Raw genomic sequence first — 26482 nt, 5'->3', positions numbered from 1 at the left:
CATCCACAATTTTATGCAAAGGTTTCGTCGTCGCCGACGATCTCTCTGGGCGGACGCGAAGTCGCATGTTGGAGGATACGTTCTCTCATAATCACGAAATTATTGAGACTCATTTCAGTATATTGCGGGTACCAATACTGAAAGCAGGAAATCGAGTGATAATAAAACGCGCGAATTGCTACGACAAATTTGGCTTGATAAAGAACCAGAAGTAATCAAAACCCACTTGAATATTTCGAATGTTGAACCAACTGGTGAGAACCGCTGTAATATACGTAGAAGATCGGATCGGTAAGAACCGGAAAAGGAAGGAAAGCTCACCGAAATGATAAAGAGGTCCATATGAAAGTGAAATTTGTAAATTATGAATTGAATTATTGCGCCCTTTCATACGCACGAATCGGGACTTACGCCATGCTATCTCTAGTGTAGACTTTATTACCGTAAATTTACGAAATATAATAGTTTCTGCAAGGCCAAAGCTCGCAAAGTTCTATTAAAGGCCAATAGCTTGATAGTGGTTGTTCGGTTCCTTTGGAAGAAATGAGACTTTGATGTTTGCTATAACCTTTATAATTCTGACATGTGTCGCTTAATGACAATGTCGGAATATAACGAGGTTCGTTTAAAAGTCTCCGTAGCTTGCACATATAACTTGTGCGAAACGGGTTGTTGGCTACATTTAAACGGTTTCGTAAAGCACGTGCACCATTGTGACGTACGCCTACAGTAGGCGATATTTTCATTACGACACCATGTAAAAAAGACGTTCCAAACTTCTGAATCAACTAATAATTTGATGTTATATTTGTCTAATTAATAGGAAGCGTCTAACGTCTTCCATTTCCAGAGGTATAAGATTGTAATACGTTTTGCGGACCGACGGGAAGCCTGTCACTGACCGGAACCTGTACGCGAACCGCGGTTGAGAACCACTGGTCCAGTTGGCAAACTTCGCACAACTCTTTATATAGTTTAATCACTGCCACTAGACCAGTGGTTCCCAACCTTTTATGCTAAATCCCCACTTCCTATTTATTCCGAGCCTTCATTCCCCACCTAAAATCTCTATATCCATATCTACCCTTTAAAGTGCTACATCCAATAAAATTTTGCAAGACTCTGCTTCGTAAATAGTACATGCTATTGGTGATTGTTATGATTCCCGAAATTTATCAGCAAACAATAAAATTACCGCAGCGGTGAACTGGTAACCGTAAACGCACCTCCGTAAATATATGTATCTATACCCGGCTAGCAGCCAACAGAAAAATAGGAGGGGTTTGAAAATCTTCCAAATGTTGCGGGGTAGCATCAATTTACATACGTAAATGCCGAATAATACATGGCCCAGATAAAGTTCCTGATGTTGACGAACTCATGCGTGCGATATATATATAAGCCGCCGTAAACTACACTTTCGCACAATACTAAAAGAACTTGATATAACATAAATATGTAATTTCATTTGTAATGAGTCCGGATGTGCTATCAATTAGCGAGTCCACGATCTCCCTTGAATACATGTTCAGCAATATGAGCTCTTATTACAACGAATCAGAATTTTTCTACCACTACATTTCGTGACCGATGATGGTGCACAAATGAATAAAACATTTCTGGAGATCACGTGTCGCTATCCAGGCGATTCTCGCTAATTGGAGGCACTGATAATATGAATGGCTGAATTGCAAATGAGCTATGAAATATTCGGTCGGCATTTCAAAACGACATATAATATAGGAGAATATTACTGTAAAGATTTTTTCAAAAGTGAGTCTATTCCCCACCAGAAATCCCGGAATTCCCCACCGTTTGGGAACCACTGCACTAGACCAATCGGTCGCGAAATTGTCATCTGAAATTCTGCTCGCGACATCGCAATTTTGTTAATGACGTGATGCGTACTCTTGTAAGAGGTCAGCGTTGTTGCATCTGACGCCTTCTTTTCAGCTCACTGAAAAACAAGTAACTCTGAATAAATGAAATATCCTCGGGTTTCAAACACGTCTGCAAGCTGTGTCTATCATGAGATGGAAAGTGCTCGTGTGCGAAGAGTTTATTACATTGTAAAAAATAGAATCTACATGTATATCAGAGCGTTCCATTATGAAATGGAAGTAGATGCCATTTAATGTGACTTCTCCTTCTTGTCAGTTTCCAGCTGTCTCTTGAGTGGATTTATTATGATGTACCGGATTCAACGGGTATCCTAATCGATTGTGTCGGTTGAACGGAACTATACCTTTTGTTGCATTACTGTTCATGAGCGGTTTTTATTGAAAATAACGATCTGTACGAGTCATAACATAGGTATTATCATAGAGCACTGTTTTACTTACCCTTTAGTCCCCTGGGGAATAGGCCTACTTACCCCGAAATGTCATAAAACAAACATCCACCACAATACACATTTAACTTCACTATGTAACACTGTAATACCGTAATAAATTATAAAATTATTAGTAGTAAAGCTTGGTCAGCGCTCCAGATTCTTGTAATGTGACAAGTTAGATGGGAGTCCATCGAATAGTAGGCTAGCCTACGTATGACAGCGCTATTATATTATTATAATATTGCGAATAAACTTGGAGCTAGTTTTTCAGACAAATCTTCGTTTGATGTATCCCATGACATCGTTATTACAGAGCTATGCGACATCCCATTTAAAGTCTGTAATTATATTGTTAAATTCCCAGCACGAAATTTGTGATATTACATAATATCAGACAATAGATATTTAATGATAATAAACTAGTAGCAAATCTAATTGAAATACATCGTGCACAAGCGAGTAACATGAACAGGGGCGGTATTTTCTTACATGCATTTTTACAGTCGATATTGCGCGTATGGAGAACATCAGTGCGAAAGAGAAGAGTTTCGTATTGCAAAATGTCGGGTACCAATTAAGAGTATGATGTCTCGGTTGAATTGTTGCCACAATGAGCGGTAAGTCTCTCTTATATGCAGAAAACGGAATCAATGAATAAATCGAGACTGTTATTTGTTATTTAACGTTGTCGCTAATTCGTCAAAGATTACGCAAATTCCATCACAACCTATTTATATGCCAATGGTTCTTGACCGATGTTGCATGGAACACTAGTGGTTCCGTGAGCCGGTCTCAGGATTTACGCGCGGGAGGTCAAAACATACACACAACGTATACATATGATTTGCGATAAGACGCCCATCTTGGCCATCATTAGTTGTTGGTATTTATTAGCCCGACCAGTAGTTGAATTCTGATAGTCGTGTGGTAGGTACGTCGTGTGCAGTGGAGTTCGAAATCGACCCCGCCCTTCTGAAATGTCATTTCTATTTCCAATACCAATACTTATAAGCTCGTGTAATAGCAATCGGCGTCATGCTGTTACGTTTCGACCGGATAATGGCATGACACTTTTTGAGATCAAGACATGTATTTCTGAGCTGGTATCTGAAAGGGAACAGTAAAAGCCACACTGATTTGCAATACATATTCTTTGCATTGTTTTCGTTTTGTCTAAAAATTATAATTTATTGGTAGTATACTTTTAACAATCTGTTGAAGCACTGTTCATTTTGAGCACCAGAAATCTATAGTAATATTTAATGGTGGTTAGTGATGTTTTGTGGTAAAATGTACTCTTTGCGACTCAGCGAAAATTTGGGGTTTCGCGGATGCTTGCAGATTAGTGTAAGTGTTCCGCGGCTCAGTGAAGGTTAAGAATCACTGATCTGTGCTTTTGTTTGTAACTGGGTGTAGACATTTATTTGAAGAGATTCTTGGAGGTACAGAACTTCAATATACAATTGAATAGTATATTCCTATTGAAATAAACCCGAATATTTTCATTCATTTATCGACCATCAAATGTAACAAAACTCTCGGTTTTGATCATTGGGACGGTTAGATATTGTGGCACCTTCTCACCTGCCGTAGAATGCTCGGTCGAGTTGCTGCCAGGCATCTCTGTATCGCAACACTAAAATGAGAAAGGTACAATGCATAAAATACTTTTTAGCATACTTTGTATGCATCCTAAAATTTGTGCTCTGACGCTGGACAAAGTGCGTGATATCTGAAACAGTCAGTGGGTTCACCGCGAGCTCAAAGAGCAAAATCTGAAGGAGCTTTCTGTTAAGGACCACGGTGATTTTTGCGGTGAATATGCGCACGGTACCGGCGCCTAACGAACGGCGATACGCAAGGTGTGTACAGTACATGCGTGGGAAGCTTGTTATCGGTGCTAACCCTGTTTCATTGTTCGGAATATCCGTGGCTTATATGTGCTATAAAAACTCATAACATATGAAAAAGGAAGTAAATACGAAATAAATAGTGCATACTTCCATGGTAATTGCCAAGTGAATATGTCGAGCGGTGCCACAAAGAAACTATTTTACATGCCATTGTGTATAATATGTCTGCCTATGTTTAATGGTTATATGAAAATGATATAACCATCACTGTGGTATGCAATTTTCGAAGTAAATTTGTAGTACTGTTTGAGTCGGAGTCCGAGTTCTGTGAGAAAAATAATCGGAGTCGGATCCGGAGTAGGAGACAGTGTTTTGAAAATGTAAGGAGTTGGAGTAGGAACAACCCAGATAACAACGGAAGTGTTTTGCACCGCAAGCTCATTAATTTCATCAACAACACAAGATAATCGAATAATTTTGCATATGAATATGATATTTACAATATTAAGCTAATTTTGAATAATTATGGAAATAGTGGACAGTAGTAAAACAATTATATTCAACGGGGTATAGGTATTTTCCTATACTTGCGCGTGGAAGCGAATAACTTCTTAACTCGCTTTAGATCTCAATAAACTTGCCCGTCCGATGCTAAACTTCTACAGCGTGACCTACGGTATAGTTCCCATGCTTCACTAAAGGATATATACAGTATACAGTCAGGGCCGTAACAGCACTTCGTCAGCCCCCCCCCCAAAAAAAAAAAAAACGTAGGTCTTGGGACCCTCGTAGGGGGATAAACCGAAGATCTGGGGGGCTTCGCCCCCCAGACCCTCTCACGCTTTACGATGTTTCTCGCTAATTTCCGTCTACATTGGGTGTCCACTGTCCATTTAGTGAGTAAGCATTTCACGCCTGAACGCGCGAAGCGCGAGAAATTTCTATAATTCATGATTGAACCGGTCAATATGATCGGAAATTGCATATATATTGCCATCAATTTTTGTCCTCTCTCTGCTCACTTAATCTGATTTACCGGTAGAGCTGAGTGAGGTGTATTTGAAAAGGTAGGACCCCTCAATAATAATTAAACATCTTGGGGTGTATACCCGTTGGCAGTAACGAAACAGCACTTCGTCAGGCACCCAAAAAAACTTGAGTCTTGGGCTTCCATAGGGTGATAAACCGACCCCCCCCCCCCATCACGTCGTTCACTTCTGCCACGAAATTATAGCTGTATAATGTACAGTTTAGTGAGCCAGCGCCACGCGCGAAAATTTTCGATGATTCATGATGAAATCGGTCAATAAGATCGGGGATTGCATATATATTGCTATCAATTTCTTGTCTTCTCTTCTCACGAAATCAGATTTACCGGTAGAGCTGAGTGAGGTGTCTTGGAAACTGTAGGGTCCGTAAATAATACATAAACATTTTCGGTCGGGTGGATCCGTTAGTATGACTTCGTTACATAATGTTATTTCGTGACCTCCTGTCTGCTAAAAATATAGAATCGCCTAAACGTACTAAACTAAAAGATCACACGATTTCAAATTGGTATTTCTTCACTGGTTTATAATTTCTCCCTGCATGATGGTATCTGTCTTGTGAGGTTCAGATTGCCAAGACGCGAACATTCGGCGCCAGTCATTTGAGCGCCTATGGACAATTGAACCTATGTGTATTTTGTGTATATAACGAAGTTTTCGATCAGCATAATGGCAGTCCTTTTCGGCCAGGGTTTTCTCGCTGCCGATCGTTCTGGCGCACTTCTTGGAGTCGCATGTTATATGACCTAAAACTTTATGTCTTGCTGCGTCGTGGGGCGGTAATGGCCAACGCCGATATGACCATTTCTAAAAATTTCTTCTTGGGGGAAGAGTACTCAATAATCAAGATAACTATCTACTTGAGATCGCGCTTGGCGCGAAAAAAATTTGAAATAGTTGAATAAATTTTCAAAAAATACTCTATAATTTATGCTAATTCACGAAATAATTTTGGGCCCCCTTCGAGCTCGCCCCCCCCCAATTGGGGGGTTTGGGGTGCGACAGTTACGGTCCTGTATACAGTGTACGATATACCCTTTAATAAAAATCCACTAATACCGCACGTTTTCAGTCAACTGTAATGACGACGGTACGACATGGATGTAGGCCTACCTGCACGCATACGATGTATAGTTGTGTTACTAACGTTAATAGTACAATTTGTTTAACTCGGACGCATTAGGCCTGCTGTTGCATGAAACAAAGTGATCACTCTTCATAATAATGTCATCGATATGACATTGGACGCGGACTATTTGGACAGTGACGAACTAGTTTCAACTCTGTGCTGTTTTTATCGATCGATATAAGTTCAATCATCGCTCTCAGTTTTCGCTCCGGATATCAATTCCATTGTAACCGTGCGCATACGACCGAAGAAATCTAAAATAAGCGGGGCGCGCAGCAGATCAAGTAGCAGAATACGAGATTGTGTATTTCAAGTCTGTTATAACATGCCAAACATCATTTATCTGCTTTAGCATAGTTGGTCTATTGTGTGGAGGTAATGCACGGAATTTTCCAACGAAAAGGCATAATTAGCAGTATTCGATATACATATTGTAACTAATCGAATAGTTTAGTGGTTCTCAAACTGGGTGGCGTGGAAACATTTGAGGGGAGGTGCGAGACCGCCTGAGAAAAATGATGTTTCTTCAAATAGGAATGAGTTTAATTTGTGATAAAACTTTCAAGTTTTACCATGGCAAGAATTCTAAATATAATACGAAATTAAATGTCATTTTTGCATCGTACCATACACACACTAATGCTAGATTCCGACTGATACCGAGCCCAGCACTAACGAGAAGATGTCCCTGAATGAAACGTGACTGCGGTGAATGCATGTAGTTGTGCAATTGCTTTTCGATTTAGCTTATGGTCAAATAAGTTTGAGCTAACCTCGCGGACCAAATAGGCGGGATTAGACACAAAAATCGCTATAATATCGATGTGTTATTAGCTACAATTGCACATGATTATGTTTGACAAATATATGAGACTGGACATATTTCTTGCTCCGCGCTATTTACGCCGGCTCTTATTCATTGTTCATGGTATAGTCCTAATTACATATTTGAACAGCCATATCAACTTTCGTGGATTGCAAACATCCTGGTTTTCTGATATGACAATAAGCCGGGGCGAAAATTTCCACTATCATCAAGGGGGCGTGGCGTAAAAAGTTTGAGAACCACTGGATTATACGATGAAATCACTTACATTTCAAAAATTTCAAATCAGTATTGAGATCATTTGCAATCTTCAGGACTTTATTCATTTCGTCTTCTCCCAACATATCAAAGTAGCGATGATATATCAATGTTACTTTCTTAAAATTAGAGTTGTTGACGAACGACGAAATCTCATCAAGTGAAGGACCCCATCCGAATTTTAGTATGCATCTGATATATTCGATCTGTGGAAGGAGAAAATTGTTATCAATAGCGTGTAATAAATTCACGGTTACCCCATGGATACGCTTTTCGCCACGGGCTATGAGTTGTTACAAGGTAATAAAAGTGAACGTGTTGAAATCACGAATTAAATGACTAGTAGATAATTTGGGCGTGCACTCGTCACGAACAGCAACAGTCAATGCAGATGGTATAACAGATATATTGAAGATTAATGTTTAAAATATGAGTATACTACCTCACGCAGAAAGGTACCTTCTTTTGCTGGCAAGATTCTGCTATCTTGCTAAAGTCAGACACCTCCCCTACAAAGAACAGAGCGTGGATGTTGCCTGGTTCGGACAATCTCCCGTCGCGCTTCAAAATATTATTGTAATCAATGTCTGATGTCTGGTCATTCACAGCAATATCCAATAGTCCGACCTTGAATGAGAAAGAGAGATGTTAATCGGTTTCGACGTGAGATTCGTAACTATGACCTAGACCAGTGCTTCTAAAGTGGGCGCTGGCAACGAAACGGGCAATTGTGGGGCATTGGCTACAAATTGGGCTGTAGGGAGATGCTGAGAGCAAACGGGGGGTGGAGGTATAGACGACAACTGCGGCGTTGTGTTGAAACGATTGATGATTGAAGCAGCAAAATATACAGTAATAACTGCAAAATCGGTTGTGTCAAGGCAATTTATGGTCGATCCAGTTTTCGGTCTGTTCAAGGCGCAATACAGAAAAGTTCGATTTCTACTTAACAATATATATCCTGCCCATCATTGAACTGATTCAGCAGTCGGGCAGAATCACCAGAAAGCGTGGTATACGTGGTGAAAACTACGATGTATTTGAACACTTATTGATGCACAGTTAGTTGGGATGGCTCTAAGGAAAACTTCTGTTTCAAACGGTTGTGAAATTTTCACACTGATGCGACCATGTCCCACAATAGTTCTGGTTGCGAGAAAAGATACGCTTATAATTAACGGACATAGGCTATTCATCAAGTTTTATGGGTGGAATTTATCCTTTTTTGGTAATGATGAAATCTGATCAATGTGAAAATGACGCTTTCTGGATTCAGTAATAAGCCCGTGATAGATCAGAGAGATTTACCAAGACGTGAACTTTTCCAACACTCAAGCTTGCCTGGGCTTGATAACGGTCCTGCTCGCATAGGCCTATCTAATTTTGGCGTTGTAGCATACAGCAATCATCTCGAAAAGCTGCACAAGGATAAATGGTAATTTGATTTCAGGATATATTTGAATGAAAACTTATTTACTGGATAATCAGTACATCCCGTGAAATTTCTGATCATGAAGTGGTCCGTCCACAATGCAGAACAATTTTGCGCTCACGCCAAAGTTCAATATATCTTACTATCAATCGTTCTGGATACAAAATTGAATCATATAGAAATACTATCCCTGTAGTATTACTAAAAAAATTCTCATTGCCCCTCCCTGCCTATATTTATTAGAACGTGCTTTCAGTGCCTTGACAAATCTCCTGACTCACAGCAGGAACCTACTTCACATAGCCAGACGTTGAGATTCAGATTGTTCTTCTAAAATATCAAACCCAATATAATGATGAGGATGATAACATATGCAACAACTTTATATGTAGGCTATTATTGTTAATTGTAATATATATGCAGAACAACTTTCGCTTTTTCATTTAGATGTGGTGGGGGCGCTGGTAGTTTATTCGTTGCCCAAGGGGGCTTTAGCTCAAAAAAGTTTGGGAACTACTGACCTACACAAATATTCTTGGACATTAACATAATCAAAAACATAGCGATTATATCGGTATCAATGACGGATGAAATGATAGTGGCATAAAAACATTTTGGAAATCGAATGAACAAAATTACCTGATACGTTTCCAAAAAAGTTTCAATCAACGACCAATCGATAATTTCGTCTTTTGTGCAATCAAGCAATATCTTGCTCATCTGAACGAAACATTGGTTTCAGGAGGCAAGTTTAACGAATCATCACGATGATCATCCTTCAAAATCATCCTTTCCATTTTTACTTTACAATAAACAGCAGATGTGAAATATTTGTTCTTTTCATAATGTATACACAACATTGATTTGGTTCGAATTCTTTCTTGCTGATGTAGCTTACCGGGGCCGGAGTGGAAGGATTTAGGGTTGCATTTAAAACAACCGGTATACAGTCTGTAATCATCGGCGGGTTGACTAAAAAAAAAAAAAAGTCAACTTTTCGGCTCGACGTCGAATTTTACACTTTTGCAACTAAATTTCCGTGGGTTGACTAAAAAAAAAACAGGTCATTTCTCCGACTTGACTCCAATATAGCCGTTTTAACGCGTTATCGCCCCCTATCGCCCCCTTCGCGATATCGCCCACATTGGGAACCACTGTTTTGAACAGTGTTTCAAACAAAAACCTTTAAAAAAAAACTTTTTTTCAAGATAAGCCTACAGACAATTACCACTCGATATAGCCGACTTATACGATATGGGATTGTTCGGAACCTCAAAATAGTCGGTTCAACAGCTACAGTACGTGGATATTTCGTCACCCTATATTTTCAATTGTCAATGTCAATCCATTATGACGTCACAATTGAATATTCGTGATATCATAGCTTAGAAAAATATAAAACATGTTCTAAATTAGGGCCTTGTTTTAAACATATTTATTTTTATTAAATTTTTGTTTTATACAACCCTAGAAGATAAGCTGCTTCGTTATTGCAATGATTATTAAATCCGTAATCTAGGTTGTATACAAACCCAGATATCCAATGTTTCATTCATATTCACGCGAAGGCTGATTCATACCCGAATACTAGAATATTTACTGGAAACTGCATGGAATCAGGGCGCGGGCAAACGCTTATCTTATGTAATGCAGATTTAATTGAGATTATATGTTTCGAGACGTATTCTGAAATCAACTAAAAATATACTGACGACGCAATCAAATCATTGGGAATTTGATGATGATTTTGATGGATTGTTAGTCAACGTCATGAGTGTCCAATTAAAGTATGTTCGTACCGCCAGATGTATCATCAACGACGGTTATGGATTGTCAATGCCGGCTGTGCTTTGGGTAATTCTCAGCAATTTATCCTGACAATAGATCCAGTCTCGCTACTAGTTGCTTAGTTACATCTGATGAACTATGCCAGATTATATGTCGGATGCCGGAGGGTCTGTCGTTACACTCAATGTAATTTCATATTTATATCCCGAAAATCAGAGCTGTATAATTCAGCGAAATTGCATTCAAACTGACTGACGAATAAAATTAATGTAAGGACGAAGTATGTCTACCTACAACTTTATCGTGCAAATTCCAAATACGGAACCATGTGGACTTTCATGTCAGGGACGCAGAACCATTCCACCGAAACGACTTATTTGTTTTTCATTTAATCACGTTAGGTCTCGCAACAAATCAACATCATATGCATCAGAATAATGTCTGAGAATGTTTCATTACTTTCGATTTCATGGCACACACATTTTACTAAGCTGCGAAATAAGATTTCGCGGAAACCCATAAAAACAAACATCTACCGCAATAGAGATCAATCTACAAATCTTATAACTTATAGGCCTACTCTACATTACAAGTGCACAAATGGAGATGTGCATCAACGGAGTGCTAAATGAATAAATGAATAGAATATATTCATATTGAAATGAGCCCGAATATTTTCGGCTGACACTTGTTAGGGGTAGGCCCTAATCGTCAGCAACTAGTAGAGAATTGGAAAGAACATTGTATATCAACAATCGTATCTCGAAATATGACGTCACTAGCATGAAATAAGATCAAATAAGAGAGCGTTCAATGTACTATTTTAAGATGGTACACTATATTCTTTTGTTGACAAAGCTTGCGCTGATGTATTTTGATAAAGGTCGACTCCAAGGCACACATATGAAAGTGTGAGCGGTCCCTCCCGATGACGCGAAGTCTGTCGTCTGGGTAATTTTTCGCACAGGCGGGATTATCCCACACATGTTTGCCAATGGCAGAATTTATGGCCTTTGAACGCTCAGCGTCAAGCTTAAGCGGATGAGTAAAAGGTGAGCTTTTCACTGAGCGTGATGCACGTGTTCTGATAAATCTAAGGACATGCTGGTTTATGCGTTCCTGCAAACGTTTCGATATTTCGATGCAAACGTTTGTTATCAAAATACATCAGTCCAAGCTTTTTCAGCAAAAGGAGTTCGTGTACCATCTTCAAATAGTACATTGAACGCTCTCTTATTTGATCTCATTTCATGCTGGTGACGTCATATTTCGAGATACACTGTTGATGTACAATGTTCTTTCCAATTATCTACTAGATGCTGACGATTACCCCTTACGAGTGACAGCCGAAAATATTCGGGTTTATTTCAATATGAATATTATATTCAATTGTATATTGAAGTTCTGTATCTCCAAGTAGCTATTTAAATGAACAAAATCAATAAAATAGTGTCGTCACACATAACGAAGGTAATATAATTAGTGTTTATTGCATATTAATGTAAATTATGATGTTTCCTTTCAGAAACCAGCTCAGCAATGCTTCACCTTGGAAAGTGTAATCGGGCAGTTTGGTCAAAACGCAACAGCGTGAATACAAATTGCTTAATTACAAATGAGATAATAAATATTGGGGACAGAATTGGCATTTCATAAGGACGGGGTTTCAGTTTCGAACAGTGTTGGGATGACTCGAGTCACCTTTTTCGCGTGACTTGACTTGACTCGAGTCACTTTGCTGAAATTACTTGACTCGGCGTATCAGAAATGTGGATTGACTCGTGACTCGTACCAAAATTCACGAGTCAATTTCAAGTCATCAAGTAATCGGTGTGGATAAAAATCACTGTATCTTGCATATATTCCGATTGTTCGCGAAACGCAGGTGTAACCCGTGAGAGCAAATAATCATTCAAATATTGTGCGTTTCACTGAGTCTCGATTGTTCTCAGACAAATAAATTGACCGCAAACGAAGTGATCGAAGCTTACAGCTTACGTTGTCGTAACTCGAGTAGTAAAGTAATAAAATAGCGAAATGTCTATCTCTGTTCTTACCTTATCCAAACCTCTTGTCTTATTGAAATCGAATATAGTTAATATAGTTCTCAACCATTGGCGCAGGCTCGAATTGTATCATCAATTGGTAAATTTGTAACGTGTTGCATCTTATCAATTCGTTTGTCTATTCTCTATTTTGGCTGGTAACTTTAAACTGAGGCTATGCAAATACGAGGTTCAACAGTTCGACGTATATGTGAGCGATACAGCGTCTTCTCGCGAGTATATTCAACTCTATATTCGTTCAACGATTAGGAAATAATGACCACTCAATCTGTATTTCAGACATCTAGCAAATTGCAATGACGTAACCATGCCTCATACTTCGAAAAGGCAACTTGACTTGAAATGTGACTTGATTCGTGACTTGACTTGCCTTGACTCGACTTGACTCGAGTCACCTCCAAAAATCGAGTGACTTGACTTGACTCGAGTCAAAATGTGCAATGACTCGAAATGAATCGTGACTCGAAGGTAGTGACTTGATCCCAACACTGGTTTCGAACCGCAACAAATATTACAGACCACCAATTTGGACACTTGATTGCCTATTGCCAAATAAAGCATGGATGGAAGTGAAGGAAATTCGAATATTGGAATCAATCAGTTAAGATTAAACGTTAACATTTACAGCAAACCGGCAGTATAACTGTAAGAAGACACATATCCGTAGCCGACCTTTTGTAATTTCAGGTCTGATAGTTTCCGCAAATCATCCTGATTTGCCAACAGCTGCTGATGTTCATTATGCATTGTCACACGTTCAGCATCAAAAAGTAGTCCATTAAATGCAATTATTGCGACTGAATGAACCACTTCGAATGCCAGTGTTGAGTCCTAAGAAAGGCAAATTTTGTCAGGTAACACAATCTTATATATTTAATGCAAGATCAATATCACCACACAAAAATGTCGTCGTTCGAGTATTGTTATAGAAGTCAAATTATGGGATTCATGTAGCCGTGGACATCGCGGCGGTGCCAAGAGAGGTAATATAAATCAAAAGTAGGGTTACCAAATGTCCTCCTCTAGAAGGATTTGTCCTCCTTTTCAGAAAGTCGGAAATGTCATCTGATCGGTGATGAGCGATATTGCTTTCTGATGATTCGAATCCGTACGACAGCTCCAGTCTCTGGAGAACTATCCGTCCTATTCCGAACAATATCCACAAAAAATCCACGCGAATCCGAATATTGCCGTCCAGAATCCGAAAACCTCCGAATCGAATAACTTTTCCGAAGAATCCTAAATGTACGTCTGAGCAGATTAGTCCTTAAAACGGCTAATGCAAAGGGCTAGCTGATTAACATTTGAACAGCTTCTTTGAGGTACAGAACTTCAATATACAATTGAATAGTATATTCATATTAAAATGAACCCGAATATTTTCGGCTGACACTCGTCAGCCGTACATTGAACGCTCTCGTATTCGTCATTTCGTGCTGGTGACGTCATATTTTGTGTTACGATTGTTGATATACGCTGTTCTTTCGAATTCTCTACTAGTTGCTGACGATTACCCCTGACGAGTGTCAGCCGAAAATATTCCGGTTCATTTTAATATGAATATACTATTCAATTGATTAACATTTGCGTGGACTTTTGACAGAACAACTTTACAGTGCTAGCAGTCCTCTTAGGACGTGTTTACTATCGGTGTTTGGTGGTGAAGCGGACGATTTGTTCTTTTGACTTGAAATCAAAAGTCTCGTCCGGTCAGAACTATCTAAAAATATAGGGCCTACCAAGCAGAAGCTACAACTATCCTAAAATATCCGAAAGAAAATATGCAATAGAATTCGAATGCGATTTAACCGTCTCAGAATTGTTCATAATCCGGTCCTAACTTTATCCGAGTCCGTCCGATGCTCATCACCACATCTGATGACGCCTAAACAGAGATGGGCGGATTCCCAAATTTCGGGATCCGAATTTATCCGAATCCGGCTGGCAAGTGGAAATTCAGAGTCCGAAAAAATCCGGCTGGTGAAGGTCCAGTTCGGAATCCGAAAAAATCCTGCCAGAACAATGCTAATTAATCATATTGCAGCAAAAAATCCGGCTAAAATCCGACCGTCACCGCAAATTCAGAATGCGGATCCAGTCCGGCCAGGTAAAAAATCAATGAAATCCTGCTCCGGCTCCGGCTCCTGAACCGGACTGTGGCCATCTCTGCGCCTAAATGCTCTGCTTAATGGGAATTCCTTCTCCTTTATCACTTTAAGAGCCAGGCTACTGGACAGGAGCAACTAAAAAGTGGCATAATTGACGTGGTGAAATCTGCGATGTGGATGTTCGAGCCGGCCTTTCGGAAGTCGACAATTTTCTAGTTCGGTAATCCAACTTTTATAGCTTGTAAAAAGTGTCCATCTTTCCAGATTTCGAAATATGGCAACCCTGTCAAAAAGAGACTAGCAACTTTTTCTGCCACACGGGATGGTTTCGAAGAGCAAGGTGGGCTCTGGCGCATCAAATACAATTCCGATAATACCAGATAAGATTTTGAAGCGTGAAGTAACATCATATCCATCTTTGACTGCCCTTGAATTGTTAGTCAAGCTTACTAAATTTTCCCCCAACGCTCTAACTCGCGCAATTCTCCATCGACTCAAGAATATTGATATACCATCTCGCCATCTAGCCTTCACTCATTTAAGACACGAATATCTCTGGCTATAGTAATAACGAAATTGTAAATTCTGAATTCAGTTGGAAACTGGCTATCTTATATCTCCGTTTAGTTTATCCTTAGATCACTATGATGAAGCCTGGTATATTGGAATAGGTAGGTTCCTTACAGAAACCACAGATTAGAATTGCCATATCATTGTTGAAGCTTATCGTACTGGCTTTGTTTAACTCAGTTCGTTGAAAATGAAATGATGGCGTACAAATTTGATATATATTTATTTTTGTAATAACATTAGATGAATCAAATGAACGGAATAATGAGCGATGAAAATAAGGAAAGTCTGTTTCTATCATTAGCATAAAAACGGTATTGAAGATAAATAATCTTGATAACGAACCTTCAATTCGAAATGCCCTTCAGCCGACAGACTAATCTTTACGACATCTCCTTCGTTCCTTAATTCAAAATCCCATTTTCCTGCAGTCAGCTTGACAACCTGAATATTATTCAGATAGGAAGCTTAAGATCTTCTATTGTATCGATCAACCATCCACCAAATATGGTGACGTCACATTACAGAAACAGTAATGACAAAAACTCGCAGATATTGGCAATACCGTAAGAGGGAAATGGAACATTTATGGATATAGATTAAAAAACAGGAGTGAAGCGTCGGACGGTTTCATTGTTTTTGAACAGCTTCATCGACCAAAATGGATGTACTACTGTATTTGTTACAGAACTAAATTATAGAAGAATCTAACTCACATCCCAGTCCAGTTTACCAGATAGCGATTCAATCCTACGACTTCCAAGAAGTGAACGTAGCGCTGTGGCTGAGAAATTGTTGCGACGCAAATCCACATTCTTTACCTGTAACGATGGAAATATTACATGAAATGTTGAGGAGAACTAGGCGTGAAAGTTAGTCTGAAATAAAATCATCGGCGTCGAGACACAAAGTGTAACTGCGCCGTTATCTATTTGATGGATCTTTGCGATATTTCATATTATAGAAATTGATCTCATAGTTCGTCATATTAAAAATCTCGTCAATAAATAAATTATGGTTACATATGTGATGTGCATTAATAACTGTTGTTTAAAATATTTTTGACATTCACTTTTCAACATTGATCTATATTCCAGTCACTACCGGATTTACGTAACTGTGCATATATACCGCAATCCGCAATCTCGTTAAGTCATGCATCGTGATAGTGGAAAATCCGTTACATTTGTGAATTTTAGACCATCATCGATGCGAAAATTAGTCGACTAGTTCAATGCTATTTTGATGTAACAGTAGGTCCTTAGAAGGGTCATAGGACACTGCCATGATCGAAACTCCATACTTCCATCAAAATGATTTCATAAAGACGCCATCAAAAATATCTAATACACGCTTAGGATCCTGAGTCATGAATTCGGTGCATCCTGAACATCGCATAGTTTACCTACAAAATCAATCAATTAATACAGTGTAACATACTCGAATACGACATTTCAGACATCTTGTAATAACGCTCAAAATGTCATCGTTGATACTGCAGTTGCGTAATTCGATTGAATCGAGGCTTTCATTTTTTGCTGCAAGCGATCCAACAATATGAGCATCACCGCGACTCAATGAGACGAAAGAAGCATCGATATTAGAAAATTGTTTATTGAGATCCACGTCGTCTGTTTCATAGATTGCCGTATAGAGTTCCACGAGAGCGCCGTGCTTGTACTCGTTCTTCTCGAGTTGCAAGCGAATTGAGCGAGCGAGAAGTCGTTGCTTCTTTGTTTGATCCGAGACTGTCAGAAAATAAAACAGTGGTTCTATAACTTCTAGAGCAGGGGTTCTCAACCTGGGGGGCGCGCCATCCTTGGGGGCGTGAAACATCTGAAGGGGGGCGCGAAGAAGCGGTCACCTGAAAAAAATTTTCGCGCTACGTGCGATTTACCTCCGATACACGGGTGTTTCTCTCTATAGACCCAATTTCATATTTTTTTATTCTCTCATCCACATTCATAACCGTCCATACCATCAAACAATCTGTTGGGGTTGCTAGCATCCCAGTTGGATTTTGTGATATGACGATAAGGGGGGCGCGAAATTTTTCACTATCAAAAAGAGGGCGTGTCTAAAAAAAGGTTGAGAACCGCTTTTCTAGGGTCTAGACGAGATTGCACTGAATTAAATTGAAAATTTTTATGTGTCACTCGAAAAGTTCGTATTTGTTTATATTTAGCCTATAAATTGTTGTCATTTGCAGTTGGCAAACATATTGTATATACACGATGTAAAACGTCTCTCAGTTGTGCAAATATTGAACGTTGGTATTATTACGTCACCGCAGATTCGCAGCAAAATGTGTGTGATTAATGTTATACCCCAGATAGACGAGCTTGAGCAATGGAAACAATTGGATCTCACAAATTAAGTTATATCTATACATTTCTGCTATGGTAGAGTTATAACGCGGGCATCCCTAAAAGACACAAATGCGTGAACATCGGCAATAGCGGAGAACGGACACTAAAACGCGGTCACAGCGTAAAGATCCAAACAATGCTGATTCCTAGAAGATGGAAATAGCGGAAACAGCAAAAACGTTGACCACACGAGTATGAAGCGAATTAGAATTCGAAAAATTGAACAGTAATTACAAGGCGGACTTTGATTTTGACATAATATGCTGGCTAAGGAATTGAGATAAGCGGAAAACGATGCGTAGCGGAAGATATTCCAAGCAACGAAAACAGCGGAAAAGGTATTAATGTTATTGCATGGACAAAATATACCCTATAAACTCATCCGGAAATACGTTTAATTTGAATACTATGTTTTATGTTACGTGATTAGTAGGACTTTTTTTTGACATGCCAAAAAAAAGTCAAAGTCTTGTCAAAATTGTAGCGTTAGGTCAGAAAATGTCATAATTGTTCACAACGTCAAAATTTATTTGCAACCTGCATCTCGTTTGTATCGTAGATTTTGCACTGTAGGTGAACTTATCATTTGATATTTTACAGCTTGTAGCATACTTTATAGGCCTACCGTTGTAGACGGCCCATTGTCTGCTCTTTGTGAATCATAAACATTCAAATGAGACAAATAGGTTGATATGGTGCTATGCTCAACGTACCACAACATCCTAACTGAACGAAGACTGCGTGGGCATTGCAGGGTTCTTATACCAAGAAGCGCATGGTGAAAAATTGTGATGTAAACACCATTATTTTGAATAAAGCAACACGGTCTGTCGCCAGCAACTTCAGTGTTGTCAGCCAACAACTGCTGCTGTTGTCTCCATTCTTGGCAAGCTACTTAGTAAGAACAGACACTTTCTACCCGAGAATGTAGGAGCGTATCTTTCGTTGTACTGTAACAATTTTTTACTATTTTTATCATAATACGTGATGTAACTACTGGAATTCTTCATAGGGCCAGATTTTGTTCCCATATAGTTTTTTCATGAAAAAATGTGTCAGTTTTTGATTCAAAAAAGTTGTTCCGGCCAAACTTCTTCGTAAAGACAGACAGTTCGAAACAGAAAAGAAGATAAGTAATATAATTCTAACATTAGGTAGGGTAAACACCTAATTTGCATACGTTAGTTCAAAATCTTATTAAAATGAAGTTTTTTAAGGTCAAAAAATGTCAAAATTTCAATTTTTTACTTCAAAATCTTCCGTTTTTAGGTAAAATATAACGCCCTAGTGATTAGTGATCCAGGTTTAAAATAAAGCCAATATAGCAAATTAAATGCCGTAACAATTAAAGTTCTAAGTCACTGTTAGAAGTTCAAATCTTGTTTGGTCAAACAACGGAAGATGCGGCTGAAGGCCCACATTTCAACAAGATATGGACCAATAAATACCTGTTTACCGAATTCAGCCGTGAACCTTGTTTAAGGAATGTAATTTGAGTCGGTGTTAATAATCAAAAGTAGGTTTTATGTTATAAATTCCAGGTAACATTTCGCTGGAACGCTCACAATCGCGTCTCGAGCCGCTCATTGCACAGGCCTGATATAGACCGTTCAGTCCGGAATTATACAAAATCGAGCTGCCCCAAAAGCAGATTTGTATTGGATGCATGATCTTCAACCCGTGGCCAGTGTTTCGAAATCTAAGTTCACTTCACACCAGTCTGATATTCATATTTATAATTTATGAACTGCGGACTTAAAGCTAAGCCCACTTTCGTTCTATGGGCTTTTGCAAATGAACTCTTTCGAGGACTGGATGACCACTCCAAAATGACCATGATTATGGGCCCGAATACAGCTAGGCTTGAAGCCGCAATTCATAGGCGTTGCAGCAGCGGAAAATCAAATATTACTGAACAGGGTTAAAATGTATGTACCGAACCTTTGTAAAGTTCATTTTGTTGTTTGGAGAAGACGACACCTGCCACAAATCGTCGCACGACGGACCATCTATCTTCATGGAGATGTTCTACATCGAAACGATTAAATTCGTAGAACTCCATTTCCGTTATAAAGATCGCTGCCAGATATTCTTGAATGCTTTGGTGACAAAAGTAAAATGTGAAATCTCCTTGCATCAAATGTCGGCTTAGTAGATTGCACCCCGGAACTTTCGTCATTAAATCTTGAACTTCCTCTGCGGACACTCCAAATAATTTCAAGTCCGTCTCCTTGAACACGACCCTTCCACCTTTCATACCATGAAATGCCAATGCCTTCAGTTTGTTTATTATCGATAAAATTTGCTTCCGATTTCGAATGTTTTCAACGCTTTGTAGAGCTAATATGATCCTGTTATATAGTTCTGTTACCGTTTTTGGAGGCGGTTTACCAGGATCTCTCCCCATCACAACTGCTGTGAGGATAAGGAAGACGGGAACAGAGACTAAATTTAGTAATCTTGGTGATATAGTTTCAATTTTCTGCCAGAGTTCCTCGCCTTTCTCCTCGAGTAAAAACGAAAACAGCCTATGCGCGTCTTCATAAGTAAGGCCATTCAGAGTTATGATGGTTTCGGGCCGCGCCATTGCCGGCAAATCTGAAATCTTGAACTCACGAGAAGCTATGTAGACCTTAACATGACAGAGGATATTACGGGATAGAATGTTGTACATGACTGTCCAGGAGCTTCCTTTCTCGTGATTTCTTATCTTTCCGATACTTTCCTCGTCGAAATCCCATCTTGCTTGATCGAGCCCGTCAAATATTATAATAGCCTCCGATTGATGTTCATCCAGCCATTCGAATGCAAGATTTTCGTCCTCCTCATTTTGGTATAGTCCACCAAATAAAAATTTTGACGGTTTAATTTCCCTCATTCCTTTACTATCCTTCAATTCAATATAATGTACCATTTTGTAACTGTAAGACGAGAAATCGACGACCTCGTCTCTCGCAAACGATATACCGAGAGCTTGTCTAGCTATTCTGCGTGTGAGCGTGGATTTCCCCGATCCAGCAGATGCAACAATAGCGGTTATTCCAACTGTTTCTGATAAGTTTATTTTTTCCCTTTGCCATATTGATGCCATGACGTCGCCAATTCCGATTATTTTAGCTTCCTTTTGGTTTTCGCGGTGAAAACCAACTTCCATTGTCAGCTGATTATGGTCACCTTCATCCCTAGGTCCTTGAAATCTTGTGTTGCTATAGTGACCTTTGTAATATTCGCGCACATCGACTTCTCGCATCTGCGGATAAACTTGAAAGTCAGGGTGCTGAAGGTCTTCATGTCGGAAGTCGTGAAGGACGTCGATGGCCGTCAGTTTTTTAGTATTGTCGTTGCAAATTTGTATTAATTTTCTGAATTTGATGCCTGAAACAGAAACTGTAGAATAATTTCACATCCACAAATAGATGCAGCTTCCGGGAGAATCGTTTCTTATATAGCAATTCAACTACGCTTGAATTTTCAGATACGACAGATACGTCTAGGTTCTGGTTTGTGTTCATACAAACTATCACAAGCAAACAGATTCGCTGTGGATACAAATATATGACGTCGCCATGCTAATTGAAATTAATATCCTGTTTTTGCTTTCCGGTCTGCAACCGTGTGTGCAGATGTTGATGTACTAGAGTCAAGAATATATTTGCGCTAGGTCATGCGAAGGATGTCACTCCAGCGAAATGCCCTGCCGGGATCTTATAAATCTGCATCTCGTACCATTGAACAAAAACGGCAGTTTAAATAACGAAACGAGCCTCACTATCATGGTACAGAAAGAAACAGGATTACACTCACTTTGGTCTGCATGACTTGCTTCGCTTTGAACATTCATCATATATTTGGTCACGTTAATCTGATCTCCTGCGACAAGATTAACCGTGCTATTTATGATCTGTAGGTTGACGTTTTCACCATCTGCCAGCGTTGCAGATCCTGATACACACAAAAATATTATTTCATTTGGATAACATAGAAACGATTTTATATGGATAAAATTATTAACATGAATTGAAGCTAAAATATTTCAGTGTATCTACTCACCGCTAGCCCGTATTGATAATGATGATGGTACATCAGTGACACCCGAAATTTGTTCTTGACTCCTTTCTCCCATGATTATGATCACGTGTTATTTAATCGTAACTGTATGAGACGATACTGAAAATGCAAGGACGGTAACTACAATATTTGAAGGATTTTATCTGAATACCACGCCGAGACTATGAGATTCAATTGGCGTCTTTTGGTCAAGGAGCTATGAAGAGTCACAAATTTGGAATTCACAATGCCCATGTGTAGCCTGCAAATGCGATTTATGTAACAAATTACAAATAATATGCACGAGGCGATCGGTTCTATATCAGGTTTTGATGCGATAATTAAATTGAAGTTCACTGAAATTCCTTGGCACTAGAAAGCCGAGGCGTCGAGCGGGACAAATAGGCAATCCTATGGAGTCCGCCAAGACATGTCAACTACCAGATTGCTTCACTTAACACGGCATGAAACTTGAAACTATAAGTGGGTTGGCTATCTCTAACCTATTACTTTGTTTAATCGCTTGGTGTTGCTTGCGGTTTGACGTTTTGGAAAGTTTACACATAAACCTTTCCCCGCGTGACAGAAATTGGATTTGCTTCTCGAAGAATCTGTTTGACGACAGTCGTATCGCTATACGGAGCATTCACGTGACATCACTGTGCTAGTGGGAGAAATCTGCCATTCAGCAACAAAGACGATTAAGTTAATTTTATAAAGAAAGCTTATTGATTATGAATTCCGTGTACAACTACTTTACAATTTGATTTCTGGAGTAACATGCTGTACTCCCTGCCTACAAAGCAGCGTCAATTCATTGTGGATTACACCGATACGACAACTGTCATTGTTATCTATCATTCAGCCCATGCAACATTGATTTGGGATCAATGAGTTCTGTAAGGGGTAAGCTGATAGCCAGGTAAAATTTACACGATTAGTCAACTCACATTATACATCAGGTACAATTAGCGGGATATCTGATATACACCGCATGCATACGGTTTTATAGCACTGAGACGCGTTACTTTATCGTGATAAAGTTTTGTATAGGCCTTCGACAATGAGAATGGTCAAGAAAGTTGCCAGTAAAAGATTTGATTGAAGAGGGAACTGCTGCAAAATCCTACAGAACTATGTTATCTCGCAGATATCTTGTTATATTTGTTGATATCGATATAGGCTATATTACCTTCACATGCTCTAGATCAGTGGTTCTCAACCTTTTTCACCTCGCGGACCGGCAAAATTTTAAAAAATGTCTGGCGGACCGGTGCACTTCGAAAATTGAAATTAGGCCAAAATGTAAAGTATGCAAACGTTTTTTGCAATTATATGGTGCTAGAGAGTGATATTTAAAGGGTTTTGATCGTAATTAATTATCTTCATGAAAGCATCCATGTGATTGTATGGTAGTCAGTCTGCTGACTCGAGGTAAAATTGCCTTATCCAGATAAACGTGCTACCGCCTAGAGTCGTTTACAGTCTTTCGCGCCGAAGGCCGTGGGTTTACCCGACCACGCCAGCTCGAACCAAGCACCAAGTCGAACCGAGCACCTTGCCGTGCTACCTTGCTCATTGCCCACTTCCATCATATGCATACGCTACTCTGGCAACTACGATTACAATGTGAGCCACAGGAAAACACCTTGCAGCAACTATACCGGCCATCCGGAAATCCGGACCGCAAAAGCACTTCGTTAGCCCACCCCCAAAAACGTTGGTCTTGGTCCCCCACAGGGAGATAAGCCAAACTTCCGGGGGATTCACCCCCAGACCCTACAGCTCGGTGGATGTTTTCAAATGTACTTGTGAGCACATCCATTCTACTCGGTGTAAGCAGAGAGTTTATATAGCTTAATCGCGGCAATACCGAATATTATCGATCATTCATGACTGAATCGGTTTTCTCGCGGCCGAATTTTTGGCACACCCTTCGGAGTTCCATGTTAGCCTAAAATTCATTAGGGGTTGGTACGTCGTGGCTGGGTAATGGCTGACGCCGAAATGCCTATTTCTATAAATCATGCGTAGGCCCTATATCTCGGAGAAGGGCGCCTAATAAGCAAGACATTTAGTGACACTAAATCGCGCAAAGCGTGAAAATAAATTAAAAAATATTGGAAAAAGTTTCAGAAAAATACGCTATGATTAAGGTTCGTATGCAAAATAATTTTGGCCATACTTTTCAAGCTCGACCCCTCTCCAATTGTGCGGTTTTTGGTGCCCCAGTTACGGTCGTATACAAACTGAATCAATCGAAAACGAATGATCGAGCAAACTGCGCTGTTTAGCGATGAGTCAGCTCGTACCTGTTCTAACACGTCTTGAACTTTAAGTCAAATCGAACATGTTTCAATCCCTAATGTTACCTCACGAACTTCTGAATTATTTTAAAATTTGATGTTTTATTTATTCTATCAATGGACAAGCCTTCAACATTACATCTTGAAATTGAAGTATAAAATTGTAATATACCTCGCGGACCGGTAAGAATGTCGTCGCGGACCGGCACCGGTCCGCGGACCGGCGGTTGAGAACCACTGCTCTAGATTGTTTTCAAGCCGGTCTATGCCGACGTCGCTATGTTCCTCAGAACCAGTGTTGGGATGACTTGAGTCACCTTTTTCGTATGACTTGACTTGACTCGACTCACTTTTGCAAAAATAACTTGACTGGAAGTTTCTGAAATGTGGATTGACTCGTGATTCGGACAAAATTTACGAGTCAATATCAAGTAATCGGTATCGGTAAAATCCCTTATCTTGCATATCTTCGGATTGTTCGCGATAATGGTGTGATCTGTGAGAGCAACCACTCTCGAAATCAGGGGTCGTCAACTCAAGACGGGTCGCGGGCCACTTTTCAATCTTCGTAACGGCCGCGGGCCGCATGATTCCGATATCGATATAAAATAGGCAACCACGTTTTAAAACTTTACGTCAATACCACCCTGGGCTAGCTAACATGGGCGATGGGCGATGCGCATTGGACATATTGACCACAAATGAAGTAATACTTTAATAAAGGAATACAAATACAACAAAAAAATATTATCATCAATTTCATTTTATTTTGAACTCTGAGCTGTACACGATACCTGAAAACGCTTTTCAGCGACTAAGGAATCGATATTGGGGTTATCGTGATACTTTACTAGCTGAAAGACCATCTGCACGTAAAGCTTGATCTTGTAGGGAAGCCTTAAGCCGTCGTCTAAGCGTCTCGATCTTGGCAGTATTTGCGGCCATTGCACGTCAAAGCAATATGTCTTTTCATATCAGCTGATTCTTCCTCGGTGAAATGATGTTGCCATCGCATAAGCCGTTTTAGCTAGTGATGAATAGTAATGTGGGGCACAGGATAATAGCTTATTTTGAAGCAACAACAACAATATTTTGAAACAGTAGTCAATTTTAGCATTTCAAAATGGTTTTCTTTGCTATATTCCGAAATTTCAAATCAAGTCACGGGCCGCAAAATATGAACTCTTGGGCCGCATGCGGCCGGGGGCCGAGTGTTGGCGACCCCTGCTCCAAATGATCGTGCGTTTAGTTCTATCACAAAAATTGAATGATCGTATCTTACAGCTTACCTTGTTAACTATTAATAAAGTAATCTAATATCAAAGTATCTTTCTCTGTTCTCTAGTCTCTCCTCATTGTGTTTGGTGTTCACCTTAACCAAACCTCTTGTATTATTTAAATCGAATTTGAACATTAAATGGTATCTCATGGATGTGTCGGTAGGTAGTGTATTGTAGCCTACCATATGAATTCGTTTCAACGTTCTGAGGTGTCGTATTCGATTCTCTATTTAGGCTGAACGCTGGGGAACACACTTTTGTTGACTCTGTTCATACAGCTCTTTTTACCAAGATTTAGGCACTGAATTCAGAAATAACTTCCGTTTTCTCCATCACCTCAAATTTGTGAGTTAGGCACCCACCAATTTGTCTCATAAAGTCGTAATCCACACAAAAGTACCAATTAAAAAAAACTGTTTACTGTATAACACGTTTCAAGAGCCACAATCAAACGAAAGTAACTCGGGAGTCTTCGAATCAACATTTGCACGGCTCTATTTAGATTATTTTGACTGGTATTGTGTCTGCAGGACAAGTAAAATGCGAGTTTCAGGGTACGGATTCATCTAATAACTCTTAATTCTGTGGGTTCTCTCGCTTGATACTCAAGTAATAGTCAGCTAACATATCTAAACTCCAATATACTCTGGTATCTTTCCGCCATCACCTCCATATATTGATGGTCACTTTCTCATTGCTCATCGCTGACTACGTCAAGGTTTTCCGAGAAATTGGCGACATTGCCATGCAAAAATGTTTTGTAATTTGAAGCTTGCTTATATTCCAGACAAGTTTGCTGAAGCTTCTAACAGATCCTGACCAATTTCGCTATAATTACATTGCTCAACACAATTTTCGTTGACTTCGATCAGATAATTGATTTTGGCTAACTTTTGGGCGCTGAATTCGAAAATGACTTTCGTTTTTCTCTATCACGTCAAGTTTTTGGGTTAGGCACCCACCACATTGTCCCATATCCCACATAAAAGTACTACTTTTAATATTTTGTGGTTATTGTATAAAACGCTTCAAAAACCACCAGCAGCCGAAAGTAAATCAATAGACT

General features: G+C 39.5%; 1 protein-coding gene across 1 annotated transcript; it reads right to left on the bottom strand.

The window, feature by feature from the left end:
• Positions 1 to 1125: 1125 nt before the first annotated feature.
• Positions 1126 to 22843, bottom strand: LOC145446158 (uncharacterized). The gene is made up of 12 exons (XM_080324394.1): positions 21834 to 22843; positions 21588 to 21725; positions 19725 to 21158; positions 16855 to 17162; positions 16131 to 16235; positions 15760 to 15858; positions 13409 to 13567; positions 9522 to 9602; positions 7910 to 8077; positions 7461 to 7656; positions 3920 to 3971; positions 1126 to 1957 (listed from the first exon to the last, which is right to left on the bottom strand). Exons 1-12 carry the CDS (start codon positions 21904 to 21906, stop codon positions 1921 to 1923), a joined length of 2850 nt encoding a protein of 949 aa, XP_080180520.1. The 5' UTR covers positions 21907 to 22843; the 3' UTR covers positions 1126 to 1920.
• Between the last annotated feature and the right edge of the window lie 3639 nt (positions 22844 to 26482).

The sequence above is a fragment of the Botryllus schlosseri genome, chromosome 9 (genome assembly GCF_051294905.1).
Source record: "Botryllus schlosseri isolate E-star chromosome 9, Bs_hap1, whole genome shotgun sequence".
Classification (NCBI taxonomy): domain Eukaryota; kingdom Metazoa; phylum Chordata; class Ascidiacea; order Stolidobranchia; family Styelidae; genus Botryllus; species Botryllus schlosseri.
This window is presented reverse-complemented; position numbering and strand designations above follow the sequence as displayed.